General features: G+C 50.7%; 1 protein-coding gene across 1 annotated transcript in view; it reads left to right on the top strand.

Annotated features, from left to right (window-relative positions):
* Nucleotides 1-25,630, top strand: part of LOC137321343 (solute carrier family 35 member F3-like) — an 81,025-nt gene extending 55,395 nt beyond the window's left edge. The window contains exons 3-8 of the mRNA XM_067983730.1: nt 8,384-8,771; nt 12,382-12,601; nt 18,863-18,988; nt 20,644-20,836; nt 22,509-22,598; nt 25,380-25,630. Of these exons, the coding sequence (XP_067839831.1) occupies nt 8,384-8,771; nt 12,382-12,601; nt 18,863-18,988; nt 20,644-20,836; nt 22,509-22,598; nt 25,380-25,630 (1,268 nt within the window). The remainder of the gene's footprint in view (nt 1-8,383; nt 8,772-12,381; nt 12,602-18,862; nt 18,989-20,643; nt 20,837-22,508; nt 22,599-25,379) is intronic.
* The last annotated feature ends 469 nt before the right edge of the window (nt 25,631-26,099 follow it).

Raw genomic sequence — 26,099 nt, 5'->3', positions numbered from 1 at the left:
TGTGATATTAACGTATGCGACACTGTGATAATAATGTGTGTGACACAGTGATATTAATGTGTGTGACACTGTGAAGTTTACGTGTGTAACACACTGATATTAACGTGTGTGACACACTGATATTAACGTGTGGAACATTGTTATGCAAACACCTGCCCTCTTTTTTATTCGTTCATGGGATGTGGGCGTCGCTGGCGAGGCCAGCATTTATTGCCCATCCCTAATTGCCCTCGAGAAGGTGATGGTGAGCCGCCTTCTTGAACCACTGCAGTCCGTGTGGTGACGGTTCTCCCACAGTGCTGTTAGGAAGGGAGTTCCAGGATTTTGACCCAGTGACGATGAAGGAACGGTGATATATTTCCAAGCATGCATAGCCTTCAACAACAACTTCCATTTATACAGCACCTTTAACATAGTAAAACATCCCAGGGTGCTTCACAGGAACGATTATCAAACAAAATTTGACACCGAGCCACATGAGATATTAGGACAGGTGACCAAAAGCTTGGTCAAAGAGGTAGGTTTTAAGGAGCGTCTTAAAGGTGGAGAGAGGTGGAGATATGGAGAGGTTTAGGGAGGGAATTCTGAGTTAGGATACAGGCAACAGAGTTTTGGATGAGCTCAAGTTTACGGAGAGTGCAAGATAGGAGGCTGGTCAGGAAAGCATTGGAATAGTGGAGTCTGGAGGTAACGACAGCGTGAATGAGGGATTCAGCAACAGATGAGCTGAGGCAGGGGCGGAGACGGGCGATGTAACGGAGATGGAAGTAGGTGGTCTAGGTGATGGACCCAATATGTGGTCGGAAGCTCATCTCAGGGTCAAATAGGACGCCAAGGTTGCGAACGGTCTGGTTCAGCCTCAGAGAGTGCCCAGGGAGGGGGGTGGAGTCGGTGGCTAGGGAACAGAGTTTGTGGCGGGGACAGAGGACAATGGCTTCGGTCTTCCCAATATTTAATATATATTTAAATATTTAAACATACAAGTGTTTTGGGCTAAAATGCCAGACTGCATTTGGAAGGGAAGTAAAAAGTACTCCCCTCCTCCTTCTCTTCCTCCTCCTCCTCTTCTTCCTCCTTCTCTTCCTCTTTAGCCCCTCCTCTTAATCTTCCTTCTCCTCCTCTTCCTCCTCCTCCTCCTCCCATCTTCCTCCTCCTCCTTCCTCCTCCACCTCCTCTTCCTCCTCCTCTTCCTCCTCCCCACTTCCTCCTCCTCCTCTTCCTCCTCCCCTCTTCCTCCTCCTCCACCTCCTTTTCCTCTTCCTCCTCATCCTCTTCCTCCTCCTCCTCATCTTCCTTCTCTTCCTCTTCACCCCTTCTCCTCTTCCTCCTCCTACTCTTCCTCCTATTCTTCCTCCCCCTCCCCTTCCTCCTCCTCCTCCTCCTCTTCCTCCTTCCCTTTCTTCCTCCTCCTTCTCTTCCTCCTCCTCCCCTTCCTCCTCCCCTCCTCTTCCTCCTGCTCCCCTTCTTCCTCCTCCTCCTAGGAACAACATAGGAACATAGGAACAGGAGTAGGCCATTCAGCCCCTCGTGCCTTTTTTTATTATTCGTTCATGGGATGTGCGTGTTGCTGGCGAGGCCGGCATTTATTGCCCATCCCTAATTGCCCTTGAGAAGGTGGTGGTGAGCCGCCTTCTTGAACCGCTGCAGTCCATGTGGTGACGGTTCTCCCACAGTGCTGTTAGGAAGGGAGTTCCAGGATTTTGACCCAGCGACAATGAAGGAACGGCGATATATTTCCAAGTCGGGATGGTGTGTGACTTGGAGGGGAACGTGCAGGTGGTGTTGTTCCCATGTACCTGCTGCTCTTGTCCTTCTAGGTGGTAGAGGTCGCGGGTTTGGGAAGTGCTGTCGAAGAAGCCTTGGCGAGTTGCTGCAGTGCATCCTGTGGATGGTGCACACTGCAGCCACAGTGCACTGGTGGTGAAGGGAGTGAATGTTTAGGGTGGTGGATGGGGTGCCAATCAAGCGGGCTGCTTTATCTTGGATGGTGTCGAGCTTCTTGAGTGTTGTTGGAGCTGCACTCATCCAAGTAAGTGGAGAGTATTCCATCACACTCCTGACTTGTGCCTTGTAGATGGTGGAAAGGCTTTGAGGAGTCAGGAGATGAGTCACTCGCCGCAGAATACCCAGCCTCTGACCTGCTCTCGTAGCCACAGTATTTATATGGCTGGTCCAGTTAAGTTTCTGGTCAATGGTGACCCCCAGGATGTTGATGGTGGGGGATTCGGTGATGGTAATGCCGTTGAATGTCAAGGGGAGGTGGTTAGACTCTCTCTTGTTGGAGATGGTCATTGCCTGGCACTTATCTGGTGCGAATGTTACTTGCCACTTATGAGCCCAAGCCTGGATGTTGTCCAGGTCTTGCTGCATGCGGGCTCGGACTGCTTCATTATTTGAGGGGTTGCGAATGGAACTGAACACTGTGCAGTCATCAGCGAACATCCCCATTTCTGACCTTATGATGGAGGGAAGGTCATTGATGAAGCAGCTGAAGATGGTTGGGCCTAGGACACTGCCCTGAGGAACTCCTGCAGCAATGTCCTGGGGCTGAGATGATTGGCCTCCAACAACCACTACCATCTTCCTTTGTGCTAGGTATGACTCCAGCCACTGGAGAGTTTTCCCCGATTCCCATTGTCTTCAATTTTACTAGGGCTCCGTGGTGCCACACTCGGTCTAATGCTGCCTTGATGCTTCGCCATTTGATAAGATCATGGCTGATCTGTGATCTAACTCCATGTACCTGCCTTTGGCCCATATCCCTTAATACCTTTGGTTGCCAAAAAGCTATCTATCTCACATTTAAATTTAGCAATTGAGCTATTATCAATTGCCGTTTGCAGAAGAGAGTTCCAAACTTCTACCACCCTTTGTGTGTAGAAATGTTTTCTAATATCGCTCCTGAAAGGTCTGGCTCTAATTTTTAGACTGTGCCCCCTACTCCTAAAATCCCCAACCAGCAGAAATAGTTTCTCTCTATCCACCCCATCTGTTCCCCTTAATATCTTATAAACTTCGATCAGATCACCCCTTAACCTTCGAAACTCCAGAGAATACAACCCCAATCCCTTTCCTCCTTCTCCTCCTCCTTCTCTTCCTCTTCCTCCTCCTCCTCTTCTTCCTCTTCCTCCTCCCCTCTTCCTCCTCCTCCTTCCTCCTCCACCTCCTCTTCCTCTTCCTCCTCTCTCCTCCACTTCTTCCTCCTACTCTTCATTCTCCTTTTCCTCTTCATCCCCTCCTCATCCTCATCCTCCTCCTCTTTCTCCTCCTCCCCTTCCTCCTCTTCCTTCTTCTTGTCCTCTACTTCTTCCTCCTCATCCTCTTCCTCCTCCTCTTCCTCCTCCTCCTCCTATTCCTCCTGCTTCTCTTTCTCCTCCCCCTCCTCCTCCTCTTGCTCCTCCTTGTATGTGGTTCCAGCCCTTCCCCCTATGCTCTGTTTGTGTATGTGTGTCTGTGTGTGTGTGTGTGTGTGTGGTTTCATGCTCTCTCATGTCCTGTGTGATTCTGCTCCTGGCTCTGGTAGTATTGATTTCTTGCTGACTCAGTCGGTCCTGTTGTGTGCCCAGTCTGTTTATACTGCTGGCGATGATTCACTGCCCTTATATAAGAGTAACCGCCAGTCACCTGTGGTCCAAGTAACAGAGAAACTAGAAATTACCAGCTGCACTATGTGAGCAATATGTTTAATGTCACACACTCATTTTGATTTTCCAACAGGAGCAAAATGCTTGCAAAACACTCAGTGGGGGTCGGTTTTAAACTGCCGAAATCAGCGTTAACGGGAGGGGTCACGGCCTCAAGATGGGGCTCAGTAGACTCACTGCCCCGGTAACCCTGACAATGGCTGCCCACGGTTCCCAACCCCCTCCTGGAGTCCCCAGGAATTGAAGAATAGTCTCCAGGACACTGCTGGGAGGGAAAAAAAACAGGAGAAAAATCATCAGGGCGTTAAAATAAATTGTGCTTTTTTTCATTCTCTTTAACACTTTCATTTATTAGTTATAAAAATATCAGAGAGGGGGAGAAAGGCATTTTGACCAACAAAGAGTCTGTTCTCTTTCCAATTGGCCGTAGAAAGGCAGTGACACCTGTAGGAAGGACCAATGGCGGGAGTGTGTCTGTGGGCGGGGCGGTTGGAGGCTGGAGGGTCATGTGATGAAACCTCCAGGGATACGGCCAACCGGAGTTGGCAACCCCTATCGCTGCCCCAATTACTGGGGCCCACCGTCGGGCAGCTGAAGCCAATGCCTGTTTAAGGGGGTCGGTCCCTTTTAATATGCAAATGATGTAGGTAGGACCCTCCCCCCCCCCCAATTGCCATTTTAGGGTAGAACTGGTCGGAGAGGCGTGCACTGCCCGACCGGTTCACCGGCGATGGAACCCAATGGCCCCACCCCCCCCCCCGGAAAAGGTAAGTGTTAAATTATCCATTGTGGGGCCAGGAGGTGCAGGAACCCTCCTCTGGGTCCCACAGAGATAATCTGGGCCTCTCCACCACCGCCGCCCCCCCCACCCCCGGACCCTCCCCCCACTCCTAAATAATAAACTAGTTCCACTTCTCAGTGAGTCTGTAACCAGAGGGCGGAAATTTAAGAATGAAGGGAGATGTTAGGAGATATTTTTTTTACATAGAGGGTCGTTAGGACTTGGAATCACTGACCAGAAACAGTGGGAGAAGAGGAATCCACAGTGGACTTTTATAGGGATGGTGGATTAATACTTGTGATGTGGAGATGCCGGTGATGGACTGGGATGGACAAATGTGAGGAGTCTTACAACACCAGGTTATTGTCCAACAGCTTTATTTGAAATCGCAAGTTTTCGGAGGCTCCCTCCTTCGTCAGGTGAGTATGGGATTCCATAAAGGTACAGCATATATAGTCAGAGAACAATGCCTGGTGATCACAGATAATCTTTCCAACTGCCCGTTATCAAGACAATCAAAGGAGTTGAATAGTGCTCAGACAGAGAAACATTACATACAAGACTACTAAATACACAAACGGTCAGAACACAAAGACAGAGAGAGAGAGAGAGAGAAACATCCGAAAGGCAGAGAAAGAGAGAGAATGACCAGTTGTATTAAAAACAGATAACTTTTTTTCGCTGGTGGGATTACATGTAGCGTGACATGAACCCATGATCCCGCTTGAGGCCGTCCTCATGGGTGCGGAACTTGGCTATCAATTTCTGCTCGACGATTTTGCGTTGTCGTGTGTCTCAAAGGCCGCCTTGGAGAACGCTCATCCGAAGATCGGAGGCTGAATGTCCTTGACTGCTGAAGTGTTCCCCGACTGGGAGGGAATCCTCCTGTCTGGCGATTGTTGCGCGGTGTCCGTTCATCCGTTGTCGCAGTGTCTGCATGGTCTCGCCAATGTACCATGCTCCGGGGCATCCTTTCCTGCAACGTATGAGGTAGACAACGTTGGCCGAGTCACAGGAGTATGAACCATGTACCTAGTGGGTGGTGTCCTCTCGTGTGATGGTGGTATCTGTGTCGATGATCTGGCATGTCTTGCAGAGGTTGCTGTGGCAGGGTTGTGTGGTGTCGTGGACGCTGTTCTCCTGAAGAAATGTTCTCCAGGAGAACAGCGTCCACGACACCACACAACCCTGCCACAGCAACCTCTGCAAGACATGCCAGATCATCGACACAGATACCACCATCACACGAGAGGACACCACCCACTAGGTACATGGTTCATACTCCTGTGACTCGGCCAACGTTGTCTACCTCATACGTTGCAGGAAAGGATGCCCCGGAGCATGGTACATTGGCGAGACCATGCAGACACTGCGACAACAGATGAACGGACACCGCGCAACAATCGCCAGACAGGAGGGTTCCCTCCCAGTCGGGGAACACTTCAGCAGTCAAGGACATTCAGCCTCCGATCTTCGGGTGAGCATGCTCCAAGGCGGCCTTCGAGACACACGACAACGCAAAATTGTCGAGCAGAAATTGATAGCCAAGTTCCGCACCCATGAGGACGGCCTCAACCGGGATCATGGGTTCATGTCACGCTACATGTAATCCCACCAGCGAAAAAAAAGTTATCTGTTTTTAATACAACTGGTCATTCTCTCTCTTTCTCTGCCTTTCGGATGTTTCTCTCTCTCTCGCTCTCTGTCTTTGTGTTCTGACCGTTTGTGTATTCAGTAGTCTTGTATGTAATGTTTCTCTGTCTGAACACTATTCAACTCCTTTGATTGTCTTGATAACGAGCAGTTGGAAAGATTATCTGTAATCACCAGGCATTGTTCTCTGACTATATATGCTGTACCTTTATGGAATCCCACACTCACCTGACGAAGGAGGAAGCCTCTGAAAGCTTGTGATTTTAAATAAAGCTGTTGGACTATAACCTGGTGTTGTAAGACTCCTTGGATTAATACTTGAAAACGGACAATATTTAAAGGGTGCAGGGAAAGGACAGAGGAATGGGACTGAGGGGAGAGCTCGTTCAGAGAGCGGGCACAGGGGCGATGGGCTGAATGGGGAAAGGACAGAGGAATGGGACTGAGGGGAGAGCTTGTTCAGAGAGAGGGTACAGGGACGATGGGCTGAATGGGGAAAGGGTAGAGGAATGAGACTGAGGGGAGAGCTCGTTCAGAGAGAGGGTACGAGGGCGATGGGCTGAATGGGGAAAGGACAGAGGAATGGGACTGAGGGGAGAGCTCGTTCAGAGAGAGGGCACAGGGGCGATGGGCTGAATGGGGAAAGGATAGAGGAATGAGACTGAGGGGAGAGCTCGTTCAGAGAGAGGGCACAGGAGCGATGGGCTGAATGGGGAAAGGGTAGAGGAATGGGACTGAGGGGAGAGCTCGTTCAGAGAGAGGGCACAGGGGCGATGGGCTGAATGGTGAAAGGGCAGGGGATAGGTTAGAAGGAGAGCTCTTTCAGTGAGTTGAGATGGGCTGAATGGCCTCCTCCTGCACTTAAATGGGGTTTCTGTTGCACCTCCGATGAAGTTACGATCCAAGGAAATTGGGAAGCCTAAGATTCTAAATAGACTGGGGGTAGATTTTGACTCTGTGGGGTAGTGTAAAACAGGCAATAGTGAATGGACAGCCAGCTTTACATCACTCCCCACTGTTATTTCCAATGATTTCATTGCCGATGAAAATTATGTATAACAGATAGCCAATCAGTTATCGCCCGTTTTACACTATCGCACAAAGTCTAAATTACCCCCACTGCATCTTAAATCTCTGTTCAGTATATTTCCATCAATTAAATCCATTTGGTCGTTGTTTCGTCCACCTTTACATATTTTGTTGGGCATTTATTGTACATTTTGTTCAAACTACTGTGTGCAAGGGTAGAATGCCTGTCCTGCCACGAGGGTTATTGGTGTGTGACTGTACATGTCCCTCCTGCAAGGCGAATATTGATTCCATCTGTTCCCAACACCAACAAAAGGAGAAGGGGGCCAAGCACCTTCAGAGGAGAAGTGACGTATCTCAACCCCTAGATAGGCCAACATTTCAGGCCAGCCCAGCCCCGAGGCAGTGTAGTGACCCCCACGTGTGTCTGATCTGCCAAATTCTATTCAGTGATTCAAGTTCAGTAGACGTTATGTTTAAGGGAGAGTTCTTGTCAGCTGTGGGTCAGTGGGTGTCAATCTAGGCTCTCAGTCAGAAGGTTGTGTTTAAGTCTCCCTCCAGAGACTTGAGCCCATAATCCAGGCTGACAATCCCGGTGCAATATTGAGGGAGTGCTGCACTGTCGGAGGTGCCGTCTTTCGGATGAGACTTTAAACCGAGGCCCCGTCTGCCCTCAGGCAGATGTAAAAGATCCCACGGCCACTATTTTGAAGGAGAGCAGGGGAGTTCTCCCCGGTGTCCTGGGCCAATATTTATCCCTCAACCAATATCACTAAACCAGATGATCTGGTTATTATCACATTGCTGTTTGTGGGTGCTTGCTGTGCGCAAATTGGCTGATAGAGATTATGAAAGGGTTTGATAGGGTAGAGAGAATATTTCCACTTGTGGAACTAGGGGTTATAAATATCAGACAGTCACTAATAAATTCAGGACAAACTTCTTTACCCAGAGAGTGGTGAGAATGTGGAACTCGCTACCTCAAGGAGTAGTTGTGAATATCATAGGTGCATTTAAGGGGAAGCTAGATAAACACATGAGGGAGAAAGGAATAGAAGGATATGGTGATACGGTGGGATGAAGTACGGTGGGAGGAGGCTCATGTGGAGCATAAACACTGGCACAGACCGGTTGGGCCGAATGGCCTGTTTCCGTGCTGTAGACTCAATGACAGCGAACTCCGGGACAATCTCGGTCCCCCGCTCCCTCCTTCGACTTGAGCGTAAACCCTCCCTTAGATTGGATTGTGCTGACCCTCAACCTCTCGTTCCTGCAGGAGACGAGCGCCAGGAGGACGGGGGTGCGCGAGGGGCCGTGCCCCCCCGGGCGGGAGCGGAGCCAGGGGGGGAGGCCGGAGGAGGAGGAGGAGGAGGAGAAGGAGGGGGGGTCACCTCGGCACGCAGTGTGTGCCCCCCCTGCTGCCGCCCGGGCCTGTGCTCCATCGGGAGGCTGAAGAAGGCCCTGTGGGGGTGGGCCGTGGTCCTCAGTGTCTGCTCCTCCTGGGCGGGCACCAGCCAGCTGGCCAAGGTCACCTTCAGGTCCTTCGACGCTCCTTTCACCGTCACCTGGTTCGCCACAGCCTGGAACTTCCTCTACTTCCCGCTCTACTACGCCGGCCACGCCTGGAGCTCGGAGGAGAAGCAGTCGCCACGACAACGATTCAGGTAGGAGGCTCTCTTCCCCAGAAGGCCATGGTTGAAAGGGGGCCCAAGGTGGGAGATAATAAGTGTCAGTGGGTGTCACTCTCACCTCTGAGTCAGAAGGTCGTGGGTTCAAGTCCCATTCCAGAGACTTCAGCACATAATCCAGGCTGACACTCCCGGAGCAGTACTGAGGGAGTGCTGCACTGTCGGAGGGTCAGTACTGAGGGAGTGCTGCGCTGTCGGAGGGTCAGTACTGAGGGAGTGCTGCACTGTCGGAGGGTCAGTACTGAGGGAGCGCTGCACTGTCGGAGGGTCAGTACTGAGAGAGCGCTGCACTGTCGGAGGGTCAGTACTGAGGGAGCGCTGCACTGTCGGAGGGTCAGTACTGAGGGAGCGCTGCACTGTCGGAGGGTCAGTACTGAGGGAGTGCTGCACTGTCGGAGGGTCAGTACTGAGGGAGTGCTGCACTGTCGGAGGGTCAGTACTGAGGGAGTGCTGCACTGTCGGAGGGTCAGTACTGAGGGAGTGCTGCACTGTCGGAGGGTCAGTACTGAGGGAGTGCTGCACTGTCGGAGGGTCAGTACTGAGGAAGAGCTGCACTGTCGGAGGGTCAGTACTGAGGGAGCGCTGCACTGTCGGAGGGTCAGTACTGAGGGAGTGCTGCACTGTCGGAGGGTCAGTACTGAGGGAGTGCTGCACTGTCGGAGGGTCAGTACTGAGGGAGCGCTGCACTGTCGGAGGGTCAGTACTGAGGGAGCGCTGCACTGTCGGAGGGTCAGTACTGACGGAGTGCTGCACTGTCGGAGGGGCAGAACTGAGGGAGCGCTGCACTGTTGAGGGGCAGTACTGAGGGAGTGCTGCACTGTCAGAGGGGCAGAACTGAGGGAGTGCTGCACTGTCGGAGGTGCCATCTTTCAAATGAGACGTTTAACCAAGGCCTTGTGTAACCTGTCAGGTCATAAAAGATCCCAAGGCCACTATTTGAAAGAAGAGCAGGGAGTTCTCCCCGGTGTCCTGGACCAATATTTGTTTTCAACCAACATCACTGAAAAAACAGATGATCTGATCATTATCACAGTGCTGTTTGTGGGATCTTGCTGCGCGCAAATTTGCTGCCACGTTTCCTACATTACAACAGTGACTACATTTCATAAAAGTACTTCATTGGCTGTAAAGCGCTTTGGGACATCCTGAGGTTGTGAAAGGTGCGAAATCAGTGCAAGTCTGTCTTCTTTAATGGCAATTCGGGCACCGAGGTTTGTTATTAGGGAGGGGGGGTTGGGAGAACCCTGCGGGCTGTGATTCGGGCACACCCCAATTCCCGATCTGTAGTGACATTGTGCACAGCTCCATGTGTCCAGAAAAGCTCAATTGTAAAATTTACCGCAGTGGTCCACTCACTCAGACTGATTTTCCTGCTTAAAAATCCAATGTTTTTTTCTGCGCTCTCATTATTTTTGAGGATTTCCAGTAAGTTATGTCTTTGTCACTTACACTGGGACATCTTGTACTTACGTAACCCCGGCTCATTACACAGGTGACATTTCACGGTCCTGTAAGAACAAGAATTGGCATTGTAATTCACTTCCCCCCTAGGGTGACAATCTCCCTCTTGGGATTCTGTCCTTGTCTCACTCACAGCAGCTTGTGCTGAGAATTCACTCGCCTTTCAATCCACCATCTCCTACCCAAAGTAATGCTGAGGAGGGGGCTTTTCTTTTCCCCAATGTTAAGACAGTTTCCGTTACAAGGTTTTTCCTGAATTGTGTTGGGAATGAGTCTTGTGTACAAGTCTGTCTCCCAACACCCTCTAAAAATGCCTCATCCAATCACCCATCTCCTAATTGCCCCTTGAGAAGGTGATGGTGAGCCGCCTTCTTGAACCGCTGCAGTCCGTGTGGTGAAGGTTCTCCCACAGTGCTGTTAGGTAGGGAGTTCCAGGATTTTGACCCAGTGACGATGAAGGAACGCTTTCACCCCTCTGGAGGCATTTAAAGAAAGATCTTGTATTTCTACAGCGCCTTTCATGATCTCAGGATGTCCCAAAGTGCTTCCCAGCCAATTAAGTACTTTTTTGAAGTGTAGTCACTGTTGTAATGTAGGAAACGCTGAAGCCAATTTGCGCACAGCAAGATCCCACAAACAGCAATGAGATAATGGCGAGATGTTCTAGTGATGTTGGTTGAGGGGTAAATATTGGCCAGGACAGTGGGGAGAACTCCCCTGCTCTTCTTCGAAACAGTGCCATGGGATCTTTTACGTCGACCTGAAAGGGCAGACGGGGCCTCAGCTTAACGTCTCATCCAAAAAATGGCACCTCCAACAGCACAGCACTCCCTCAGTACTGGCACCGGGAGTGTCAGCCTGGATTATGTGCTCAACGTCTCTGGAGTGGGACTCGAACCCACATCCTTTACGCCACATCTCAGTTGAGGTATTCCGGCCTCCAAACACAGACCGAGTCCCATTGAGGCCAAGGACATATCTATTCCCAAGGTAGGGGGTCCCCAGCCTCAGCCTCACCCATCCCCATCAAGAGCCTCATTAGGGGGCCGGGCGGAGGGTCCAGCTTCCTGTGGACCTGGCCTGCCTGCTGTCCCCGGGACGAGGTCCCTACACCTCCGCCAGAAGCCCACCACAGCCGGAATCTGCCAGGGCAGACGAGGAAACTCGGGGAACATTTTTCCTTTTGTGGGCAGTTCCACTCCCCTTGGATCTGTGTCATGTTTTGGTGGGGGGCGGGGGGGGTTCCATGACTATTAGGAGCTTTGCAAACATTGGCCCCATTTATGCCTCAGTCATTTGGGGATATTTATAAGACGGAGGCCCCCAGTGTTGAACCGGTATTGACGTCAGGAGTGACATTCTCACATTTTGATGCTCATCGATTGGTGTGCTTGCTCTGAACATTGATTTATTTTCAGTTGGCATTGTGCCCTCTGCTCGCAATCATTAACTCGAATTTCATTCATTGTCTCTTTACATTTGCCTTTTTCACTTTATTCCAGCCTATTTGAAAAAAAACAATCAATATAGTTTCCAGTGGGGAACAATGAACTCCCAAACAGCCCATGCAGCAGGATGCTGGGTTACCATAGCAGCACCTTTTAGGAGTATTGGTTTGGTTCACTGGGTAGGAGTCTTGCCTCTGAGTCAGAAGGTCGTGGGTTTGAGTCCCCACTCCAGAGACTTGAGCACGTAATCCAAGCTGACACTCCTGGTGCCAGTACTGAGGGAGTGCTGCACTGTCGGAGTTGCCATCTTTCGGATGAGATGTTAAACTGAGGCCTCGTCTGCCCTTTCGGGTGGACATAAAAGTTCCCACGGCCACTATAAGAGCAGGGGAGTTCTCCTCAGTATTATGGCCAGCTTTCCTCCTTCAGCTAGCACCATTTTGAAAATCAGATTACTTGGTCATTTGTTCATTAAAAGAAATGGTCCTTGTCAGCCAGCGGCCTGAGCAGACCTGTGCAGGGATTCAACGAAGATGGAAATGTCTCCATGCTTCTGTGTAGTGTTTTGTTTTGAGACGGCCATTTTTAAAGGTTGTTGTATTCTAAGATTTTGTTTCCATTAGAGGGTTTGTGGAGCCTAATTCCTGACATTTAACTCACCTCCTCCACCCCAATAGGGAATGCTGCAGATTTTTCAGCGATGATGGTTTGACCATCAAAATATTCTTCACCAGGACAGCCCCTTTCTGTGTCCTCTGGACTTTAACAAATTACCTGTACTTGCTGGCCCTGAAGAAAATTAGTGCAACGGATGCCTCAGCTCTGTTCTGCTGCAACAAGGCTTTCGTGTTCCTGCTTTCCTGGATAGTTCTACGGGACAAATTCATGGGTGTTCGGGTAAGTGACCTCACCTGGTTATAAGACGCACTTATGTCGTTCTTTGGCAGCTGCCATCCCGTAGCTCGGGTCTCCTGGCAACCAGCGGAAGGAAGGAAGGAAGGAAGGAAGGAAGGAAGGAAAGAAAGAAAGAAGGAGTGAGGGAGGGAAGGAAGGAGGGAGGGAGGGAAGGAAGGAGGGAGGGAGGTGGAGGGAAGGAAGGAGGGAAGGAAGGAAGGAGGGAGGGAAGGAAGGAAGGAGGGAGGTGTGGCACCAAGGAGCCCTAGTAAAATTGAAGTCAATGGGAATCAGGGGGAAAACTCTCCCGTGGCTGGAGTCATACCTAGCACAAAGGAAGATGGTAGTGGTTGTTGGAGGCCAATCATCTCAGTCCCAGGACATTGCTGCAGGAGTTCCTCAGGGCAGTGTCCTAGGCCCAACCATCTTCAGCTGCTTCATCAATGACCTTCCCTCCATCATAAGGTCAGAAATGGGGATGTTCGCTGATGATTGCACAGTGTTCAGTTCCATTTGCGACCCCTCAGATAATGAAGCAGCCCGTGTCCGCATGCAGCAAGACCTGAACAACATCCAGGCTTGGGCTGATAACTGGCAAGTAACATTCGTGCCAGACAAGTGCCAGGCAATGACCATCTCCAACAAGAGAGAGTCTAACCACCTCCCCGTGACATTCAACGGCATTACCATCGCCAAATCCCCACCATCAACATCCTGGAGGTCACCATTGACCAGAAACTTAACTAGACCAGCCACATAAACACTGTGGCTACAAGAGCAGGTCAGAGGCTGGGTATTCTGCGGCAAGTGACTCACCTCCTGACTTCCCAAAGCCTTTCCACCATCTACAAGGCGCAAGCCAGGAGTGTGATGGAATACTCTCCACTTGCCTGGATGAGTGCAGCTCCAACAACACTCAAGAAGCTCGACACCATCCAAGACAAACCAGCCCTCTTGATTGGCACCCCATCCACCACCCTAAACATTCACTCCCTTCACCACCGGCGCACTGTGGCTGCAGTGTGTACCATCCACAGGATGCACTGCAGCAACTCGCCAAGGCTTCTTCGACAGCACTTCCCAAACCCGCGACCTCTACCACCTAGAAGGACAAGAGCAGCAGGCACATGGGAACAACACCACCTGCACGTTCCCCTCCAAGTCACACACCATCCCGACTTGGAAATATATCGCTGTTCCTTCATCGTCTCTGGGTCAAAATCCTGGAACTCCCTTCTTAACAGCACTGTGGGAGAACCTTCACCACACAGACTGCAGCGGTTCAAGAAGACAGCTCACCACCACCTTCTCAAGAGCAATTAGGGATGGGCAATAAATGCTGGCCTCGCCAGCGACGCCCACATCGCATGAATGAATAAAATAAAAGGAAGGAAGGAAGGAGGGAGGGGGGAGGGAAGGAAGGAAAGAAGGAGGGAGGGGGGAGGGAAGGAAGGAGGGAGGGGGAAGGGAAGGAAGGAAAGAAGGAAGGAGGGAGGGAAGGAAGGAAGGAAAGAAGAAAGGAGGGAGGGAAGGAAGGAAGGAAAGAAGGAAGGTAGGAAGAACGGAAGGAGGGAGGGAAGGAAGGATGGAAGGAGGGAGGGGGGAAGTGAAGGAAGGAGGGAGGGGAGGAAGGAAGGAGGGAGGGAGGGGTGAGGGAAGGAAGGAAGGAGGGAGGGAGGGAAGGAAGGAGGGAGAGGGGAGGGAAGAAAGGAGGGAGGGGAGGAAGGAAGAAAGGAAAGAAGGAAGGTGGGAAGGAAGGAGGGAGGGAGGGAAGGAAGGAAGGAAAGAAGGAAGGTAGGAAGAACGGAAGGAGGGAGGGAAGGAAGGATGGAAGGAGGGAGGGGGGAGTGAAGGAAGGAGGGAGGGGATGAATGAATGAAGGAGGGAGGGGGGAGGGAAGGAAGGAGAGAGGGGAGGAAGAAAGGAAAGAAGGAAGGTGGGAAGGAAGGAAGGAGGGAGGGAAGGAAGAAAGGAAAGAAGGAAGGTGGGAAGGAAGGAAGGAGGGAGGGAAGGAAGGAAGGAAAGAAGAAAGGTGGGAAGGAAGGAGGGAGGGAGGGAAGGAAGGAAGGAAGGTAGGAAGAACGGAAGGAGGGAGGGAAGGAAGGATGGAAGGAGGGAGGGGGGAGTGAAGGAGGGAGGGGAGGAAGGAAGGAAGGAGGGAGGGGGGAGGGAAGGAAGGAAGGAAAGAAGGTGGGAAGAAAGGAAGGAGGGAGAGAAGGAAGGAGGGAGAGGGGAGGGAAGAAAGGAGGGAGAGGGGAGGGAAGGAAGGAGGGAGGGGGAGGAAAGGAAGGAGGGAGGGGGAGGGAAGGAAGGAAGGAAAGAAGGTGGGGAAAAAAGGCAGGCAGGAGTGAAGGAAAGAAGGAAGGTGGGAAGAAAGGGAGGGAGGGAAGGAAGGAAGGAGGGAGGGGAGGGAAGGAAGGAGGGAGGGAGGGAGGGAAGGAAGGAGGGAGGGGATGAATGAATGAAGGAGGGAGGGGGGAGGGAAGGAAGGAGAGAGGGGGGAGTGAAGGAAGGAGGGAGGGGAGGGAAGGAAGGAAGGAGGGAGAGAGGGAGGGAAGGAGGGAGGGAAGGACACATAGCTCACGGTCTCAGGATGTCCCAAGTGACTTTACAGCCAATTATGTACTTTTGAAGTGTAGTCACTGTTGTAAAGTAATTTGTGCACAGCAAGATCCCGCAAAAAAAAATGAACAGATAATCTGTTTTAGAGGTAGCCTGCTCAGGCCTCAGTTTAATGCCTCATCTGAAAGAAGGCACCTCCAACGGTGCAGCACTCCCTCAGCACTGCACTGGGAGTGTCAGTCTGGATTATGTGCTCAAGTCTCACGGAATGGGGTTTGAACCCAGGGTCTTGCTGATTCAGAGGCGAGAGTGCCACCCACTGAGTCACGACTAACACATGACGCTGAGGCCTACTGGAATTTTGTTCTTTAGACTGGGAGGTGAGGTAGATCAATCACTCACTTGCCTTTTCCTGGCCGCTGACAATCTTAAAGGATCTAAAAGAAAACAGTTGGGTTCATCAGCGGTGACATCATGACCTCAGTGCTGTCAATGAGCACAATGGCCAAAATGGCCGCCGGCACGGATTGTAAAGCGTATTCAGGAGAGCGACCATGTTATATCGCCCCTCCCCCGACCAAGACCCGGCCTACGATATCAAAGGCCCCTTAACACTTCCGGCTTGTGACGGCCATGCACATTTGAAGAATCTTGTCTGCTGATTTAAAAGTTGGCCATTTCAAACAACAATTTGCATTTATATAGTGCCTTTAACGTAGTAAAAACGTCCCAAGGCGCTTCACAGGAGAGATTATCAGACAAAAACTGACACCGAGCCACATAAGGAGATATTAGGTCAGGTGACCAAAAGCTTGGTCAAAGAGGTAGGTTTTAAGGAGAATCTTAAAGGAGGAGAGAGAGGTAGAGAGTCGGAGAGGTTCAGGGAGGGAATTCCAGAGCTTAGGGCCTAGGCAGCTGAAGGCACGGCCGCCAATGGTGGGGCGATTAAAATCGGGGATGGACAGAAAGTTTCAGTGCTTCTAGTTGCTGTCATGAGGGATTATTTGAAGGTTTTTTTCAAGAAAGTACAGGATTAACATAAATCTTTGGCAGCAGGCCACAGGCTTTAATCTGCAGCCAGCTGAGATGAGAGTCCTCACTAAATTAAAGGGTATTTGTTGCTATTGTGTAACTTCATTGTGAAGAGGGTCACGTAGATGGGAGGGAGTCATACAGTTGCAATCAAAAAATAATCAAAACCCACTGGTTCAGTCCTTTAGGTGTCAGCCATGGCTCAATGGGTAGTTCTCTCACTTCTGAGTCAGTAGGTCCCCACTCCAGAGACTCTTCTTCAAAATAGTGGCCGTGGGATTCTTTTACATTCTCCTGAGAGGGCAGGTGGGACCTCGGTTTAACATCTCATACAAAAGACAGTACAGCACTCCCTCAGTACCGGCACTGGGCTGTCAGCCTAGATTATGTGCTCAAGTCTCCAGAGTGGGACTTGAACCCACAACCTTCTGACTCAGAAGGCAAGAGAGCTACCCACCGAGCCACAGCTAGTAGATAAACCCCACAGACCATTTAGTTGCTGTTTAACCAAATTTACATGCATGATGGAGCCCATTAAAGAAGGTTTTGTTTGCTCATCTCTTGGCTAACTGCCTAATGACACTGTCTGGTATGGTGTTAGGCTAGGGGTTGCCAACTCTGGCTCGACGTCATCCTGTAGGTTTCATCGTATGACCTCCTGCTTCCAACCGCCCCACCCCCACACTCCTGCCATTGGTCACCCAACACGTGCATCCAACGATGCTCCACTTTCCCACAGCCAATCGGAAAGCGAACAGACTCTTCATTACCCGATTGGATGATACCAGACTGTCAGTCAAAACAGCCTTTTTTCGCCATCTCCAATATTTTTATAACTAGTCAACAAAAGAGTTCAAAGAACATTTTTATAAAAGCACAATTTTTTAACGCCCCTATGATTTTTCTCCCGGTTTTTTTGCTGGCAGCAGTGTCCTGGAGATTAATCTTGAATTCCTGGAGACTCCAGGGCAATCCTGCAGGGTTGGGAACCCTCTGGGGAGTGGAACTGGTGACCCCTGAGCCCTGGCAGTTTGGCTCTCGAAGATTGGGCAAGTTTGAGTTGTACTTATTACTTATTTGCTGGTTTGTTGTTTGAAGTTTGTGTGGCTCTGGAGGTTTGGAAAGAGCTGGTCTTTAGCAGCATTGCATCATTGGATAAATCCCACTTCAAGACACCCCAAGGTCTGTTGGGATCAGCATCTTGGGAGGTACACAAATTAATGGGAACATCGGTTCAAACTTTCTATATGGCCCATAAAGCTTGGACACCCCAGTACAAGAGCACAACATCCAAGGGTCAATCTCTGGTTAGATCAGCGGGCGAGGCACTGCAAATACTCTCAGTGCCCCCTGGACGAAGGAGAGGAAAGTCAGTCAGGATTGACGCCTTGATCATTACCCACCGACGGGTATTAGACTGTGTGTGTGTGTGTCGCAGCCGGCAAGCGGGAATAGGATTGGGCTCTTAGAAACATAGAAAATAGGAGCAGGAGTAGGCCATTCGGCCCTTCGAGCCTGCTCCGCCACTCAATATGATCATGGCTGATCCTCTATCTCAATACCATATTCCCGCTCTCTCCCCAGACTCCTTGATGCCTTTTGTGTCTAGAAATCTATCTCGCTTCTTCTTAAATATATTCAGTGACTTGGCCTCCACAGCCTTCTGTGGTAGAGAATTCCACAGGTTCACCACCCTCTGAGTGAAGAAATTTCTCCTCATCTCAATCCTAAATGTCCTACCCCGTATCCTGAGACTGTGACCCCTCGTTCTGGACCCCCCAGCCAGGGGAAACATCCTCCCTGCATCCAGTCTGTCTAGCCCTGTCAGAATTTGATATGTTTCAATGAGATCCCCACTCATTCTTCTAAACTCGAGTGAATACAGGCCTAGTCGACCCAATCTTTCCTCATACGACAGTCCTGCCATCCCAGGAATCAGTCTGGTGAACCTTCGCTGCACTCCCTCCTGTGGCAAGTATATCCTTTCTTGGGTAAGGAGACCAAAACTGCACACAATACTCCAGGTGTGATCTCACCAAGGCCCTGTATAACTGCAGTAAGACATCCTTACTCCTGTACTCAAATCCTCTTGCAATGAAGGCCAACATACCATTTGCCTTCCTAACTTCTGCGATGCCCTCCGTGGTCCAATATCCCTCTGCCCCTCGGGCACGGCAGGTGATAGGGACAGGAAGGAGAGAAGAGGGTGAGACTGGGGAAAGAATGAAGGGAAATTTCGGGCAACCTTTCTCCCCCTTTGCTAGCTTCAGCGAAGGAGAGTATCAGAGGAGCAGCGTATTGTGCCCCTCGCTGCTGTTTGTAGCTTAAACTAACGAACAGAGGGAATCCCAGCCTTTGCCGAGTGGATAGATGTTCAGGAGAAACTTCTTTACCCAGGGAGTGGTGAGAATGAGGAACTCGCTACCACAAGGAGTAGTTGAGGCGAATAGCAGAGATGCATTTAAGGGGAAGCTTGATAAACACATGAGGGAGAAAGGAATAGAAGGATATGGTGATAGGGTGAGATGAAGTAGGGAGGGAGGAGGCTCATGTGGAGCATAAAGACCAGCATGGACCAGTTGGGCCGAATGGCCTGTTTCTGTGCTGTAAATTCGATGTAATTCTACGTAACATGACCACTAAACATGCCTGCTTCTCTTTTCACCCCAGATAGTGGCTGCCATCTTTGCGATTGCGGGGATAGTGATGATCACGTACGCCGATGGTTTTCACAGTCACTCGGTGATCGGAATCACACTCGTCGTAGCCTCAGCCTCCGTGTCAGCTCTTTACAAGGTAACAACCGGAGTGCATACCACAGGCCGTCTCTCGGGGAGATACAGGGGGAGCAGATTAAACCCTTTCAGGAATACAGACCAGCTTCCTGTTCCAGGGGCGGGGGGAGAACTGGAGATGGGGGGGGGGGGGGCGTTCCTTCCCTCTGTCAGTGTGTTTGAATCCTCTCACCATGCGGTTGTAGGATTCCCATCGAACGATGAGGTTACACATTAATTGATCTCGAGGCTGGATTAAAGCACGGCCCAAACCCAACGTAGAAGGTTCTGGAATGTTGGTCGTGGCTCAGCGAGTAGCACCCTGACCTCTGAGTCAGAAGGTCGTGGTTCCTGCCCAATAGCAAGCTTGGGAGATTGGGCCCTGCAGCGTACTGTACGTGCTGACTGTGCGATTATTGTCTTGTATCAGGGACAGCAGACGGCGAATTAAACACAGCCTTAAATCCAATGGGGTCATTCAGTGACAACAAAGCCCGTTCCGGGGCTGAATTTGGCAGCTGGCTGCCATTTTAAGGCATTTCACTAAAGCCTGAGTTCGAAAGAGATTTGCAAAGTCTGCAGCAAATTGAATAAGTGCACTTTTGGGTGCAGCATACTGAGCCACACCCAGCAGGAAAAGCCCACTACTGTGTTTTACTACTTGTTTTCTTGGTGATGTCAACACAGAAGGAGATGTGTGTGGACGTCAGGTGGGGGTAGGGTTGCCAACACTGGTTGGACGTATTCTGGGAGTTTTCATCACATGATATCCTGCCTCCAATTGACCCGCCCCCACACTACCGCCATTGTTTGCCGGTCATGTCCATCACCCCCTTCCCACGGCCAATCAGAAAGTGAACAGACTCTTCGTTACCCAATTGGATGATTCTTGACTGTCAATCAAAACAGCCTCTTTTCCCCCATCTCCAATATTTTTGACGCCCTGATGATTTTTCTCCTGGGGTTTTTTGCTCCCAGCAGTGTTCTGGAGATTAATCTCTAAATCCTGGAGACTCCAGGACAATCCTGGAGGGTTGGCAACCCCCAGGTGAAGACAGGACTGATCTCACCTGTTTTACACAATCGCCCAAATAGTTAAAATTATCTCCAACATGGATGGGGGGGTTGGTGGAGATGGAGAAGGAGCTGAATCTGTCACTGTCGTTATAGGGTGTGAGACGGTGGGTTTTTCGTGTGACTGCATGTCCGTGGGGTTTTTCACGAAGGCTGTAACCCTTTTAATCTAAAGGGGGAAAAATAAAATCATTCCGTCCCTAATTGAAAAAAGACTTGAGCACATAATCCATCTGACACTCCCAGAGCAGTACTGAGGGAGTGCTGCACTGTTGGAGGGGCCGTCTTTTCAAGTGAGACTTTAAACCGAGGCCCCGTCTGCCCTCAAGTGGATCCCACAGCACTATTTAGAAAAAGAGCGGGGGAGTTCTCCCCGGTGTCCTGGCCAATATTTGTCCCTCAAACAAAATCACTAAAACCAGATTATTTGCTCAATATCACATTGCTGTTTGTGGGATCTTGCTGTGTGAAAATTGGCTGCCGCGTTTCCTACATTACAACAGTGACTACACTTCAAAAGTACTTCATTGGCTGTGAAGCACTTTGGGACTTCCTGAGGTTGTGAAAGGCACTTTATAAATGCAAGATCTTTCTTTCTTTCAGGTCTTGTTTAAGATGCTCTTGGGCAGCGCCAAGTATGGGGAAGCCGCCTTATTTCTAACAGTGCTGGGACTCTTCAACATCACCTTTATCACTTGTGTTCCTGTGGCCCTTTATTTCACCGGCATCGAGCACTGGATATCATTCAGCCTCATTCCCTGGGAGAAGCTGTGTGGGATTGCCATTCTCCTGCTGTGTAAGTCCCAGCGGGGTTCTCCAGACACTTCGAACGTCTTTGCCTCCCCCCCCGGACTCTCTCTGCCATTCCTCGCTGGGTCCTTGAATGAACCGACTCCAGTCAGGACTGGATCGTACAGGGAACGTACCGGGGTGGGGGAAGGGGCTGGGAACTCATAAGGGTGGATTTGAACTGGTCAAGCTGGTGTCAGGAGAATTACTGTGCCGGTAATCATGACGATTGGGCCTCTGCTGCAGCGACTGCCAGATTGAAGCAGGAGGTCGCCTGAGGGGTAAGTCCGAGTGGGGCGGCAAAAATGTCTCCAACCCCCCCGGGGACTGGCGTTTTTATGAAACTTTGAGGTGGGGGTGGGGCAGAATCTCGCAGTGTCCGACCTACGTGACTGCTCATTAGGTGCACTGCATCATCTGAATTACGGTGAGGCGCACGGAGTAGTCTGTGGCCTGGGAATCCTTTGAGAGTGCCAGCTGTGGCTCAGGGGATAGCTCACTCATCTCTGAGTTAGAGGGTCTTGGGTTCGAGCCCCAATCCAGAACCGTGAGCCTCATAATCCAGGTTGACACTATAGTGTAGTACTGAGGGAGTGCTGCACTGTCGGAGGGTCAGTACTGAGGGAGCGCTGCACTGTCGGAGGGTCAGTACTGAGGGAGTGCTGCACTGTCGGAGGGTCAGTACTGAGGGAGTGCTGCACTGTCGGAGGGTCAGTACTGAGGGAGTGCTGCACTGTCGCAGGGTCAGTAGTGAGGGAGTGCTGCACTGTCGGAGGGTCAGTACTGAGGGAGTGCTGCACTGTCGGAGGGTCAGTACTGAGGGAGCGCTGCACTGTCGGAGGGTCAGTACTGAGGGAGTGCTGCACTGTCGGAGGGTCAGTACTGAGGGAGTGCTGCACTGTCGGAGGAGCAGTACTGAGGGAGTGCTGCACTGTCGGAGGGTCAGTACTGAGGGAGTGCTGCACTGTCGGAGGGTCAGTACTGAGGGAGCGCTGCATTGTCGGAGGGTCAGTACTGAGGGAGTGCTGCACTGTCGGAGGTTCAGTACTGAGGGAGTGCTGCACTGTCGGAGGTTCAGTACTGAGGGAGTGCTGCACTGTCGGAGGTTCAGTACTGAGGGAGCGCTGCATTGTTGGAGGGTCAGTACTGAGGGAGTGCTGCACTGTCGGAGGTTCAGTACTGAGGGAATGCTGCACTGTCGGAGGTTCAGTACTGAGGGAGTGCTGCACTGTCGGAGGTTCAGTACTGAGGGAGTGCTGCACTGTCGGAGGTTCAGTACGGAGGGAGTGCTGCACTGTCGGAGGGTCAGTACTGAGGGAGCATTGCACTGTCGAAGGGGTAGTACTGAGGGAGAGCCACACTGTCGGAGGTGCTGTCTTTCGGATGAGACATTAAACCTAGGCCCCGTCTGCCCTCTCAGGTACAGGGCATAAAAGATCCCACGACACTATTTCGAAGAAGAGCAGGGTAGTCCTCCCTGGTGTTTTGATCATTATCTCATTACTGTTTGTGGGATCTTGCTGTGCGCAAATTAGCTGCCGCGTTTCCTACATTACAACAGTGACCGTACTTCATTGGCTGTGAAGCGCTCTGGGATGTCCTGAGGTTGTGAAAGGCGCTATATAAATGCAAGTCTTTCTTTTTCTTAGCCTCATGATTTCTTGTGTCGTTTATTTCAGCCTTTAACATCCTGATGAACTTTGGGATTGCCGTCACCTCCCCAACATTGATATCCATTGGTGTGGTCCTCAGTGTTCCTGTAAATGCCGGTAAGAAAGTTTCCCTTTGCCTGTTTTCAAAGACAGACCAGCACTTGGGGAAGTACAAATAATGGCCAACAAATCAGAAGACTCCCAATCCTCGAAAATACTCTCCTGGCCGGCCTCCCACCTTCCACCCTCCATAAACTAGAGCTTATCCAAAACTCTTCGGAGAAGGTTAAGGGGAGATTTAATAGAGGTGTTCAAAATCATGAAGGGTTTTGATAGAGTAAATAAGGAGAAAACGTTCCCAGTGGTAGGAGGATAAAACAGTGGCAGATGGAGTTCATTGTGGGAAAGTGTGAGGTCATCCACTTTGGACCTAAGAAAGACAGATCAGAGTATTTTCTAAATGGTGAGAATCTAGGAACTGTAGATGAGCAAAGAGATTTAGGGGTCCAGGTACAGAAACCACTAAAAGCCAGTGCACAGGTACAAAAAATAATTTAAAAAGGCTAATGGAATGTTGGCCTTTATCTCAAGGGACTGAAATACAAAGGGGTGGACGTTATGTTACAGCTGTACAGAGTCTCGATCAGACCCCATCTGGAGACTGGGTTCAGTTCTGGGCACCGCACCTCAGGAAGGATATATTGGCCTTGGAGGGAGTGCAGCGCAGATTCACCAGAATGAGACTGGGGCTAAAAGGGTTAAATTATGAGGAGAGGTTGCACTCCCTCGAGTATAGAAGATTAAGGGGTGATCTAATTGAGGTGTTTAAGATGACTAAAGGATTTGATAGGGTAGAGAGAGAGAAACTATTTCCTCTGGTGGGGGAGTCCAGAACAAGGGGGCATAACCTTAAAATTAGAGCTAGGCCGTTCAGGGGTGATGTCAGGAAGCACTTCTTCACACAAAGGGGAGTGGAAATCTGGAACACTCTCCCCCAAAAAGCTGTTGAGGCTGGGGGTCAATTAAAAATTTCAAAACTGAGATTGATAGATTTTTGTTGGGTAAGGGTATTAAGGGTTAGGGAATCAAGGTGGGTGGGTGGAGTTAAGATACAGATCAGCCATGATCTAATTGAATGGAGGAACAGGCTGGAGGGGCTGAATGGTCTCCTCCTGTTCCTATTAGGGTCGGTAACGAGTGGACTGGCAGCACCCAGACCTGATGTGTGGTTCCAGCTGTTCCGAAGAGGCAGGGCCGAGGTAGGATTAGGAACTGGAATCGGAAACTCCAAGCCCCAAGCTGACTGGGTGTCACTAAAGACCCAACTGACGGAGGGAAAAGTTAGCTTCTTCATTTAAAGGGGGAGAAAGTACTCGCCCAGCCTGTCTTCATCTGCGTACAAGATGCGAGGGCATAAAAAACAAACCTCCAAATGGGTTATTGTTTTGTTGCAATAGTTCTTCTCCCTCCCCAAACAATGGAGGTTTGCCAAACATGCTTTCTTGGGAGCAGTGTCCCCTTTAAGAGGAGCCCATCACAACCATGTTTCACTTCATAAAGTACCAGAAGCAAAATTAGAAGAAGTGGCGCCCATAGTCCTTGGCCTTGTCTACACGTATTGCCCTCCTTCAGCATCATGTTCGCGCACCCACCCCAACCCTACTCCCTCTTCCACCTCCACCCTCCTTTGCATCTCCCCCCCTCTCTCTTTCCTCCACTCTCTGTGACAGAGCCTTCAGCCATCTCAGCCCCACAGACTGGCAATCCCCCCCACTCCGGCCCTCCCCCCACCCACAACCTCCCCCACTTCAAGATCCTCCTCCAACCACCTCTTTGATCTCGGCTTCAATCATTAGCCCCAACGCTCTCCAACCACTGCTGGGAGTGGGCTTATTCTCACCTCTGTGAAGCACTTTGGGACGTTTAATTGTGTTAAAAGTGTTGGGTAAGGGCAGGTCGCTGCCAGTGAGATGATTCACAGGTGTGTCAATCTTTCAGATGAGACGTTAAACCAGGTTTAACATCTCAGGTGGATGTAAAAGATCCCACGGCCACTATTTCAAAGAAGAGCAGGGGCATTCTCTCCAGTGTCCTCAGCCAACATTTGTCCCTCAACCAACATCAGTAAAAAAACAAATTATCTGGTCATTATCTCACTGCTGTTTGTGGGATCTTGCTGTGCACAAATTGGCTGCCACGTTTCCTACATTACAACAGTGACTACAGTCCAAAAAAGTACTTTCTTGGCTTTGGGACGACCTGAGGTTGTGAAAGACGCTATAAAAATCCTATCCTTTAATGGCTACACCACAAATGATTCACATTAAGCAGGAAGCAGAGGATTACCTGGGAGTGATTCCATGGCAGTTAGAGTTAATGGACAATCTGATCCCATCAAATGCGCCGTTGTGTGATGAGCACCACAGCTCTGCGATGATATTGCCACCTTTCAATCATTCCTGGTGTCCACTGCTTGTAATGAGCGAGACCACAGTTCCATGAGTGGGCTTGACTCTTGCTTCTGGGACTGAGCCGGTGGCAGCTCCCAGGACAGGAGCTGACTCTTTGCCTCATGTCCTTGATGCCTGCAGATCGGATGTCTACAGGTGCGTGCAGGAACGTCCCTTTAGGGAAGGAAACCTGCCGTCCTTACCCGGTCTGGGCCTATATGTGACTCCAGTCCCCACACCAACATGGTTGACTCTTAACTGCCCTCTGAATTGGCCCAGCAAAACACTCAGTTGTATCAAAAACCACTACACCAGCAGTTCAAGAAGAAGGCCCACCACCACCAAGGGGCAACTAGGGATGGGCAATAAATGCCGGCCCTGCCAGCATCAAACCAACCTCAACCATTAACGCTGCCTGTTGGTTTTTTTGACCCTCCCTCCCCCGCAGTTGCGGATGCGTATTCCAGCGACATAGTCTTCAACGCTGTGCGAGTGATCGCTGTCATGATCATCTGCCTGGGCTTCCTGCTGCTGCTGCTGCCGGAGGAATGGGACCGACTGGCCTTGGAGTTCATCGCCCGCTTCAAGGTCAGCAAGAAGGAGGAGCCCATCGAGGAACGGGGGGAGCCGGGGTTCGCAGGTCAAAGCCGCAACAAGGGGTCGCGAACCTCCACCGCTACCTTTGCGCACTCGTTCTAGTGTGGCATCGACGGAGCCCAGCTTACTGTATATTACAAGAGATAAAAAAAGCTTTTATGGTAAAAGGCCAGGAACACACAAAATAGCTCATATTACATATGGGTGCCTATTTCTTAACGGTATTTCTAAAGCGTTGGACATGTTGTCTAATTGCTTGTATTTCTTTCTCCCAGTGTCTAGGCTGGTGGTCAGGTGACCAATGAAGGGAAGGGGTGGCTTTAGGGTTCTGATATTTTTTTGCACAGATTAATGGGGAGAGGGGATTGGGCTGGTGAGCCTGGGGAGAGAGAGACCCCCCCCCCAATTTGGTCGATGGCGAATCGGCCGCCCGTTTTACGCCGCTCCCGATTTTCCTTTCCCGCCGTCCATCTCACCTCCATCTTCTCTCCCAGTCGCCCCCTCACCTCCCACCTCCCCCCCCCCGCCACCCCCAATCCCTCGCTGTTTTTTTTTCAAAAAATATACTTTA

This window comes from Heptranchias perlo, chromosome 5, assembly GCF_035084215.1.
Source record: "Heptranchias perlo isolate sHepPer1 chromosome 5, sHepPer1.hap1, whole genome shotgun sequence".
NCBI classification, from domain to species: domain Eukaryota; kingdom Metazoa; phylum Chordata; class Chondrichthyes; order Hexanchiformes; family Hexanchidae; genus Heptranchias; species Heptranchias perlo.
The sequence above is the reverse complement of the archived record's forward strand: the minus strand, read 5'-3'. Positions and strand labels throughout refer to the sequence as shown.